Raw genomic sequence first — 11,838 nt, forward strand, 5'->3', positions numbered from 1 at the left:
TATACGATCAATATTATATACATGAAAAAGCTAATTGCTGGATAAAGGGCCTAAATAGAATTGTGCCTTTATTTCCGCCCATCTTTTTAATTGTAATTGCAATTAATAGTCCCTATGGATAATTTCATTCAAAAATAAAGTTAATATTATATAAAATGTATAAAAAAGTGACAATAAAATAATTTAAAAAAAAAATTTTTTGTATCTTTGATAAAAATGAAAAGAATAACAAATTAAAGATTATGATTTATAATTAATAGCGCATTTATCTCGTTCAAGATGCTCTTGAAATGCAGAAGTGTTAAACCAGTTGCAGGGTTTCAGGCGTCCGTTGTCTTACCCTTTGATGTACAATGTATTAAGAATATTTTTCTTATTTCTTCTTTTTTATAAGATTCTTTTATATTTTATTTATTTTTATATAGTTAATAAAATTCTTCATTTTCAATTTTAAACATTTAATCTAAAACTTTGAAAATCTTCAAAATTTAAATTTTAATGCTCTGTTCTTAATGTGATTTACATATTATGATAAAGAAAATAAAACATCGGAATTTTACATATCCATGATGGCAGGCAAACGCGCAGTTGTTCTGTCTACTTAACCTATTGGGTTAAGTAGACTACATTATAAAAATATTTGTCTAATCAAAAAAGTTCAAAATTAAAAAGTTTAAGTCGAGAATGATTTTAAGAATAGAAGATAAATTCGAAGTCAAATTGGTTTTAAAGTTTTGGCTACGCGATGTTTGGCTTGCCTCTTGAACTACAAATATTAATCGTAAATGTCTTAGGCCTGGTAAATATCTCAATCTTAATAGTACATACATGCATGTAGCAGTATTTTATAGAATTTAAATAAAACTTGAAGATTTAAATTTTTTACAATATTTTTAGAATTGTAAATCGTAAAGGTTAATTTCAACAAGCATACATTTCAATTATATACAATATACTATAATGTGTGTGTGTGTGTGTGTGTGTGTGTGTGTGTGTGTGTGTGTATGTGTGTTGCATATTTATTAGTTACACAATAGTTGTACACTTTTACATATATATTGATCATTTAAATTGCTATATATAATTATTATAATTACGATATAATATATAATATTATTATAATTATGTTCTAATATTATGATAGATATGTTTCATTTTAATTATTTTATTAGCAATTTAAATAACTTTTTAAAATCAATCTTGACTTTCAATTTTAAGAGAGCGCAATTTTAAAAATTTGAATTTTGCACATTGATATTTATTCTATTCAAATTAAGTGTGTCACATTATTTATCAAGGTCAGCACCACTTTAAATTGGAACTGGTTCAAATGGGATCAGCAACTAGAGAAGATCTCGAACGTCTCAGTTTCACAATCCGACAAATTGGATATAGAGAATATCGACTGGCTTAAGACGAGTTAGCACTTTGTCTTGTATACTCGACATAAAAAGATACAATTCTTATTGTATCTGCTGGTATAATCTAAAAATATTCCTGTCATAGAAATAAGAGCTAAGGATGAAAAATTTCTTCAGTTCTATCATGGATTGTCGTCACACGATTTATCATCGATCGCATCTTGCTCCTCGCATACGTGGCTAATATTTACACAGTAGTGACGCGAAGCCGACAGAATTTGCTTATACTTTGGATGGTACTCAGTGCTCTTAAAGATATTATTTTGGAAATCGTCGTAATTGTCATTACTTTGCTGCTATGGCATGCTACGAAGGAAAGCTTCCCGACATCGCTCCTTGTTGAGTTTATTGTAGAGAAAATAATAAGTCTGAGTGGTAATAATAATAATAATAATAATAATAATAATAATAATAATAATAATTAGTAAGTAGAAATGGAATTGATCAGTAATAAGAGGTACAGATGTGGTACAAATATATTCTCTAAGTTTCTTGGAGTGAAATCTCTCTCTAAAGAACAAAAATTGAATCAATTTTGGAAAAGAATGACTCAATTTTAATCCTTAAGAGGAAATTTCACTCTTCAGAATGAGATTTAATCTAAAAGTTTTAGAGAATAGGTGATCAAATTACAAATTCCTTTTTCTCTGCGAAAACCTTAATTATTCCAGTTATCTTGACCGGCAAGTGGTACACGACCTTCAAATGGTATATGCAGCTACGAAGGGCGGCGAAAATTCGCAGATTCACAATAAGAGCGCAGAGAAGTATCGCGAATATCGCTAATATTCCCGATAGAGTTGGTCGTTCTCTGGATGATGAGTGTCTTGGTATAGCGATAATTAGACGAGGCAAGTATGCGAGTCTATTAAAGCTGGACAGGCGCTTTGAAGAATCTTTCAACAGAATGAACGCGAAATCCTTGTCGACCTTAGTCACTGATGACACTAGTAGCACGAATAGCACGAATGGCGCAAATGGCGCGAATGGCGCGAATGGCGCGAACGATTATAATTCCGACGATTTGAGCGTGGCTGAAAAATCAATGAGGATACTGAATATAACCGCGGAAGATGTGATGGATGCGCGTGCCAGGATACAAGAGCGATCTTATTGGAACGAGCAAGACGCAATTGCGAAAACATCTGAAGTAATAAAAAAAGAAACAAAGCAACTTTCTTTGGAAAAGAACGAAGAAAAAATAATCAATGCAGCAAAAAATATACAGCTAACGGAGGATAATTTAGCAAAAATTGTGAATAGTACCTTGAGAAAAGAAAATAGTATGGAGTATATTTCAGTGAAAAAAAAAGATGAAAAAGGTAATGAAGAAACTATTCTGGTTGATGAGAAAGAACAGATTTTGACCGAAAATCCGAAAAATATTTCGTTGAAAAATGAAAACGTCACATCTGACAATCACGCGAAATCAACGGATGTTTATGTGAGATCGAAGAAAAAAAGGAAAGAAAAAAAGAAAGGAGTTGAAAAGATTGTGCAGTGTCCTTCGTTTCAGAGTATGAATGCAAGAAACACAGAGGCTAAACCATGTACCTCCCTCATAAGAGAATTAGAAGCGAAGTTCTGTCCCGTTTCTGTAAACCGACAGAAGTGGATCGATAAAGAATATGAAGTCTGCACACAATTAACGCCAACTAGTTCAAATACAAGTAAAAAAGAACACTATAAGATCCTGAAAATCTCATGCGGGTGCCATCGTGCTTTGCATAACAGTTCGAAAAATGAGAAACACGTGCGATCAATCGATATCAATGATAAAAACATTGAATTTAATAAAAAAGAATTTGGATCTTTTAGACCTATTGTCAATATACAGAGAAGCAAGATTGAGAAATCCGCGTTTAAATATTCAGAAGCATACCGTTTAAAGAAACAAATTCAGAAATGGGAAGAATCTTACGGTAAGAACTCCTGGGGAAGCAAATCTTTAGCCGAAACTGCACATTCCTCGGGATATGCAAAAAACGTCTTTGCATCTGATAAGTTGTCTGTTGTAAATTGTCGAAAGAGCGTTCAGACTGAAACTTATGATGAGTCGATGATGATGAGCGATTCTTTGAGTGAACGACACAAATTGAAATACAAACAGAAACGAAGTAGACGACCGGTCAATTTGTGTTCCGTTCACAATGTAGCATCATTTAGAGAAAAAAATTATTCGGAGGCACGTGAAATGAACATGAAAGCTTTAGAAACTAATAATAATTTTACGTTAGAAAATAAAAGAGAAACGAAAGCGAGAAAAAAGCGAGATCTGCTGCCGGCAAATCGGAAACTATCGATCGAGCAACGCAAAACGATAGAGTTGAAAGCTTTAAAAGCTTATAATGATCTTACCTTGTCAGAAGATAAGAGAGAATTGGAAGTAAGAAAGGACCGAGATTCGTTGAATTACGAACGATTGACGAAGGAATCCAAAGTACCAGAGATGAAAGTTTTAAAAACTTATAACGATTCCTTATTGGAAGATAAAAAGATGAAGAGAACGAGAAGATATAATTTATCGTCAAGTTTTCAGCAATCGATTGATGAACGAAGTAGTTCGAGAGTTCGTAACGAACTTGAACGATCGGGAAGCAAGAGAGAGCTGCAAACTAGGAGAAAACGGGATTCATCGAGAGATGAAACGCTATCGGAATGTGAAAAAATTGTCGAGACTCCAGTGAGCGTCTCTAATCATCTTTCAATAAGTAGTTGTGAGAGTACCATGATCTCCACACATCAGAATGTACATAGCAATTTTGGTTTAAACGATCGTTACGCAAGACAGGCGCGTATGCCGCTGAATCTCTGGGAGATTACGAGAAACATCGAATGGACCGTTCATCCGCGGGGTATTATACTCATCAATAAGAATCTACAAAGTCAATTCCTAAAGAATGAGAGATTTTGCGAAAGCCAACAACGCGATATTGTTGATGACAACACTGCCAGCACGTTGCACAGTGCTTTCTTCTTTAAACCTGAGATCATAACGCGGGTTTTTCGCACTCACAATCAGACGAGAATCGACGAGTTCTTCTCAAGGTTTCCGATGTTTCTGCGGCAAGACTTCGATATGGAGTTTGTCTGTCAAATGAACAACGAAGTGGCCATGCGCCATTGGAACTCGCCGTTCGACTGCGACCTCGAACGGATGATGGGAAACGATCGAAACGATCTTGAAGAGCAATTCAACGTTAATGACAATAGTAATATCACAAGCGAGCATGATCACAATCTATGTATAATAGTCATTGATGAGGAACAGGTTTCCAACGAATCGCAAACTATACAAGCGATAGAAGATTCGATGACCGTTGAAACTCAGGAAAACATGCGTTCGAGCATTGAAAGTATTCAAATAACGAATATTTTGATATTCAATGAAAATAATCACATGGATAATGCAACCAACGATAATTTGCCTGTTCAATTGATTACAGATGCATTAAGAAATTTCAATATCGAGACAGAAGGAAGTATACGCGATGTTGCATTGCCGATCGAAGAATGCGAAAACATAAGTAATGTGAATGAATGTAATAATTCTCAACCTCGAGAATTTAAAGTGGATGATATAAATTTCAACGAAGAAAACAATAATGAGTGTGACAGAATTTCTTCGCATAAAAATGCAGATATTGACGATACAATCCACAAAATTGAACAACTATTAGATTTAAACTATAATTGTCTAGATAACGTAAATGTTACATCGTATGCTTCGTTAGAAAAATTAAATAATTCGAGAGATGAAAAATATTTAAGTACAATCGATGTTCATTCTGAAAGCGAGATGTGCGAAAATAATTTATTTCTCAAAAATACTGGTAACAATACCACATCACAATTATCCGATAATAATAATAATAAACAATTTGACACGTTGGATAATGAAACTGAGAAAAGTACATTTCATATTTGTAAACATTTTTCGAAATTATCTTCCTCCAATTCATCGTTACTTATTAAATCAGATAATTATCATGCAATAAGATCAAGTGATGAAAAATTACGAAAATTAATCCAACTTTCAGATAGCGCAACTACGTTAAATGATCAAAAAAAAGAATCGGAATCGAATTTAAAAGATACAAATTATACAATTCCATTACTTTATGATAGAATTCCACAACGTCGAAGTGTCGAAGTTTTAAAATTGGAGACCACGATTCCAGATGGCACAAGAAATCAGAACAAAAATAGAGACGAAGAAGCAAATGAATTTTTGACAGAAAAAATTTTTAAGATGCATTCAGACGATGAACTTCAGCAAGACGATAGTTTTTATGATAGAAATGATGATCCAGGAACACCAGTTTCGTTTGACGACGGTAGTTTGATGGAGGAATTTTTAAACGATTCCATACCACCTTTAAATTCTTCTTAAGGGAGAAAAGATTAGATATTTTCAACAACATATTCTCAATAATAAAAATATGTGTTATTAACTTATAACATAGACATTTAGATCCGTTTTTACAAGATATGGTTATTACCAAAAAATTCATGAATTAATTTTATTGATGAATCTCTTGGTAACCTTAAAGTAACCACATATTGTGAAAACAGGCCTTAGTCTTTAAATAACATTTTGTGTATAGTGATCATGTAAAGTCATTTAAAAATTAATCCATATAGCACATGAGAAAGATAGTGTGATTAATTATCAATTTTCATCATTAAAATACATGTTTTATTAACTATAGTCATAAAATAATACATGCTTCATTAAACAATCATAAAATAATCTTCTATGAATCTTCTATGCAATAAAGAGATATTACAGTAAAAAGTCTGAATTGACAAATTTACAGTTATGAAATGTCATTATCATCATTATAAAAAAAAATATACATTTTCACTTTCTGACATAAAGTAATAAATGCTTGCAGTTGATCGATTTGACATTTCTTTTTTCATATACATGTAAGATAATATATGAGCAGTTATAATAAATTAAAGGATGTGTTTCATACGATAGCAATATATTTTATTTCTATCAGATATAATAATTTTATATATCTAGTAAAAGTTTTATACAAATGTTTTACATATGTACAAAATATAATTATGCTAAAAATTTTACATGTAGTTGTCTAATCATTGGTAACTCGGAAGTCTGCACTGTTTACAGTAGTAGGAATATTTAAATAACGTGCTTGTGCTAAACAATGCGTGTCGTACAAAGATATGTACGACGCGCATTGTTTAGCACAAGCACGTTATTTAAATACGCTGGATCAATTTATTATAATTTACAATTAGATAATGCAGGAATACAATAAATAAACGGAATAATTTAAGAAAAGAAAGTATATGATGTTCAATGTTTCAATGTTGGAGATTTCTATGTTTAGATTTTAAAGTAACAGTAGAGTCAGATTAGAGTTTTAAAAAGACAATCGAAAATTTAATTTGAGATGTGAAAAGAATTTTTAACAAGTATCGTCGAGGCCTGGATCTGAATCAGGAACTACATAATTAGGATCGCAGACCGTATCCCTGACAGCTTCTTTAACATTTGCCTTAAATACTCTGTAATTAATATTTGCGCTATTTAATGTCCCGTATAAATACATCGGTAACCGGTTCGAGAGAAGCCACACATTTTGATCCGATTCATGGTCCACTTTAATGTCGTTTGGAAATACTAGGGATTCATTGCTAGTACCAATCACGCCTAGATTCTGCGGTATATATTCCTTTCTGGTATCCCAACACCACACGGAATCCCGGGTGGCCATGTTGAAGAACATGACACCGTTCTTATCGATAACGGACCCCGAAGAGTGGCCATAGTCCTTGGCTCTAGGTTTTCCTACGGGCATGAATTTCTCCGTGTTAGAATCCGCGGTACGCTTGTCCCTGAAGACCGACGTAGATACGGCAAACTCTCGGAAGCTAGACATCGGATGAAAAAACAGCGTTCTGTCGTTATGAATGTCCACGGGACTAAGCGCCATTCCGAATATTCCGTCGGTCCATTGGAATTTTATACTGTGCAACTCGTATCTTGATGCCAGGGGATCAGGATAGAAGAAGTGATGCTCGACTCTGAAGGCGGAATCCTTAAAGAAGTCGTATACCACGATACCATATCGCCAGACGTCAGCTAAATATGCTACTGCAGAACCGCAATCATTATTTCTGATATCCACCACAATGTTGATGTACAAGGAGTCTTCCTTAATCTGTTCATCCGGCAAGGTATATTTTCTGATGAGAGTATCGGTGCGTAGATCAAAGATGAATATGGCGGGCGGGCAAACTTGTTTGGATCTTTTGGCGAACTCTGTTTTGCCAGAGTCGAGGACCCACAGACGATTGCACTCGTCCACTTGAACTCGAAAGACTGACGTTAAACTTTCGCAGTTATCTGGAAAGAGAGAAAATGAGCAATATTTGGTTATTATGGATTTGCAGATAAATTTTAAATAAATTAAATTTTTAGCAAAAAATTCTTTTTGGGAGAACAATATAGTTGTTCAAAATTGCTTTAAAATTTCTTTTCTCTTTAATTGGTTAATTTATTGCTCTCCCATGACATTATAAATTAAATAACTCTTAATGGTTCGCGCTTTTATTTCGTTAAGAAATGGAAGGCAAGTTTGTTTATTATCGCAAAACAATTCGCGTGAGAAACTCATTTACTCAGTTTCTGTACTTTCTTGATTACGTGAGAAATGCTATTTCTTATATTCTTATAGACTCTTCGCATAAGTTTAACGTTATATAATTCGTAATCTGTTCTCGCAGAACTTTTTTGCACGCGAATCCTTTCCACATCATAACTTAAATTGTGAATTAAAACTGTGTTTTAGATTACAGCATTTTTCTTAAATTATTTAACTATATTTTGAGCAGTCTATTTTCATACACGTTAAATTTAAATTTGCAATATAAAGCACAATAAATTCTCTTTTCGGTATTTTTTTCCAGTATTAGAACCAGTATTTATTCATTATGTGTTTTCTTGCATTAAAAAAAATTAACTTTAAAATTGTCTAAAAATTAATATGACTATTATTGCATGATAATTACTTAGCAATTTTTATACAAGAATAATAGTCCAAAAAAGACAAAGAATAGGATCTGATAATTAGCATAAAGATAACCTGACTCATGCCATTGCCAATTAGGATACGGTTTTAATTTGGGGCTCCTCGTCTTGGAATGTCTGGGCACGGTAGCCAGAGTCACCGGTATGCCTGTTTTCCATTTTGGCAGAGTAATGAATACTTTATCGCGCCAAACTTCCAGGCCCAGGGGCAAGTTATTTTCTGCGATATAGTCACCCTCGAATATAGCGTTGTCTCGTGCGTCGATACTGTCGAATTCAAAATCAATCATGGGCCAAGCGTACACCTATTAAAAAATTGTCAACTATAAATACGAAGTTTGTTGAAAAATTCATAATGCCTATGTCAGCTATCTTGAATTGTAATTACGTATGAATAATTTTTTGTCAAAGAAAATTTTAATTCTATAAGATAATCCTGTAAAATGATCTGTAACTTTTTTATTGATCTGATATATCACGTATATATATATATATATATATATACAATCGACTATTTAAATGCAGCAAAAACGTGTATTTTTTTTTCTTATCAACAAGATTACTGACAAGTAACAATCCAGATAGCCAAATCTATGTAGAAAGCAATTTTTTTATGTTTGCACACTATGCCAACAAAATTGGCATCAACAGAATTGTTACAGAATTAGATGTACATAATACTGACAGACTACTAGAAAAAATATAACAGAATCTGCAAGCGTCAGATAATGTCGGCAGAATCTGCTCAGTTTCTGTCGACAATGTGTCTTCACATTATGTCGACAGGCGATGTTAACACAATACAAGCCTCATGCGGACGCAATTGATGGCAGACTGCCGTCATTTTCTGCTCGAACCTGCTGACAGTTTACTAGAAGACATTTACTGCAGACATTTTGCTATGGGAGAATACGATATACTGCAATTGATTCATTCTTTCTATATTAATAAAACTGTGCGTATCTATATCAAATAGTCAAATTACATAAATTATTTGAACGACTTTCTTAAGAAGTAAATTCTAAAATTTCTTAAGCAAATTTGCTTTCAATATTACGTTTCGTAATATTGAAATCGATATCAATTAGTTCATTGCGAAATTTTTTGAATTGCTTTTTCTAAATTTGTAACAAAAAAAACACCACGTACTAGTTCCATAGCGGGACCAACGTAGTCGTCTATAATGCGTCCCGGCTCGAAACCGTCGCCAAAATCATGAAAATCTAATTGATTGACTGAGTGAGGATCCGCGCGGAACATATCGATGGTTCTTCCAATGGACCTGGAAGGATTGCTTCTTCTCAGATTGGATGTAGCAATATGGTATCGTGATTGCGGCGTTGACCCGTAAAGATTGCCTACGTTCGGAGAATCCATTGATTTTTCCTTCGGCGGATGATTATCGCAATTTCGCGATGTGCCGGCGTATTCATCATAAGTCAATGCAGAATCTTTGTAGTTGATGTTCTAGCAAAACGCGATGAAATTTCACGAAGTGCATTACTATTTTTAATCAAAAAATTCGAAAAATGTAAATGACTTAGATTATAAATAAAACATTATTATGTGTACATTTTTTAACATATTTTTAAAAATAAATATTTTAGATCAAAAATTTGAAAAAAAAATTAGAAATAATTATATATATTTTTATACAAATAATTCATAATTGATTAAATAAATTGTAAATTGATTCAATGATTTATAATTGCAAATAAAATTGTTTCTTACATGCGAAAAAAATTGTGGAGTGAAAAAGGATGAAGTTAACGGCAACGAAGGTGCTTGAAGGTCCCTAGATAAAATACTGGGACCTGTGTAAGCTGCTAATTTTGGGACAGCCAGTAGCGACATTGACAGGAACCATGGAATCGTGCTCGCCATGCCTGTGAAGCAAAATTTAAGATCTCCTGTGTGATAAAATTTGCATTTTCATGACACGAAAGTGCATTAAATTATTTATTACGTCTTGATAATCCTATTACATCGTTATAACTGTTATGAATTACGAGTCACTAAGAATTATAAGATTAAATGAATATGAACGAAAGGAGTATTGATGTTCCCAATACGATTAGAAATGCAGTGAGATCTTCGCGGAGTCACACATCCGACGACTTGGTAATGATTATCTCTTTTATTGAGGTAAGTAGGTTTTTGCGTTCGCGAGGCAATATTATTAATATGCTGGAACCTCCTAATAGCACGCGCTCGAGATTCTGCGCTATATCGAGGTAATCCCCGAAAGTCCAGGATCATTGCAATATCAATCTAGCTTCAGTACGCACTTTAAGACTACACTGTTAAAAATTTCATGAAATTTAATGTACTTTTAAGTTACACAATTTGAATTTAATTTCATGATGTTACATTAAATTTAATGTAATTTAATGTAATTTAGAAAAATAGATTTGTGTATGTGAAATTTATTTATTTATTAATTTATGTATTTTTCATGAATTTTTATGAAATTTAATGTACACGTCCATTACACTTAAGTAATTACTTAACTTAGATTTCAGTTAAATCATTTATTACTTTTAATTTCGTTTATAATCACGAGCTTCATTTAAGGAAGCATTTCTAAGTGTGTGTTCGTATGTAATTTATAAAACTGTAAAATGTATTTAAGATTTAAATATATAATATTATGTATGTATTATACATATATGTATAGAATAATGTTATATATGTATACGTGTATTGATAGATTTAAATATATAATAATATTATATATTTAAATCTTAAATGTATTTTATGCAAGCCTTCACGAATACATCACGATTTGGGAAGTAGCTGCTATGTTACTGCATTGTTATACTTCACATATGCCGAATGCGTATAGAGGGAATGATTTGCTATTTCAAGATACTATTTCAAGGTATTCTATTAAGGATCATTTCGATAATTCGACCAACTCCGATTAATTCAATCAGCAATGTAGCCAACAGCAAAACTTTTAGTTGTAAAGTCATTTTTAGTCTATTTCTTCGTGAAATACCTTTACTCTTTGCATGTTTTTAAGAAAAATATTTGTATTTATTATCACAGTATGCGTACAATATTACGTATGAATAAATATATACAGATTATAGATTAAGGATGACAGAACGACAACAATTGTTTTGCTGTTGGCTACATTGCTGATTAGGTTAATCGTCGATTAAAGTTAATCGAAGCTGATCGAAATGGCCCTAAGAGATTCCAGTGTATTCGATGATGCCGTTTTCTGAAAATTGATTTTTTGATAATCGACCCGGGAAAAATATTTTATACATAATTACATAAAATTATAGGTATAATTTAGCTGTATATAAATAGACATATTTCATATATAATTAAATATAATTA

General features: G+C 32.5%; 1 protein-coding gene across 1 annotated transcript in view; it reads right to left on the reverse strand.

The window, feature by feature from the left end:
• Positions 1-6,862: 6,862 nt before the first annotated feature.
• The window catches only part of LOC108693318 (protein yellow-like), an 11,285-nt gene continuing 6,309 nt past the window's right edge, over positions 6,863-11,838 (reverse strand). Inside the window, exons 3-6 of the mRNA XM_018202203.1 lie at positions 10,219-10,373; positions 9,637-9,954; positions 8,543-8,792; positions 6,863-7,803 (exon numbers count right to left, since the gene is read on the reverse strand). Coding sequence (XP_018057692.1) covers positions 6,863-7,803; positions 8,543-8,792; positions 9,637-9,954; positions 10,219-10,373 — 1,664 coding nt within the window. The remainder of the gene's footprint in view (positions 7,804-8,542; positions 8,793-9,636; positions 9,955-10,218; positions 10,374-11,838) is intronic.

The sequence above is a fragment of the Atta colombica genome, unplaced genomic scaffold (genome assembly GCF_001594045.1).
Source record: "Atta colombica isolate Treedump-2 unplaced genomic scaffold, Acol1.0 scaffold9, whole genome shotgun sequence".
In the NCBI taxonomy this organism is placed as follows: domain Eukaryota; kingdom Metazoa; phylum Arthropoda; class Insecta; order Hymenoptera; family Formicidae; genus Atta; species Atta colombica.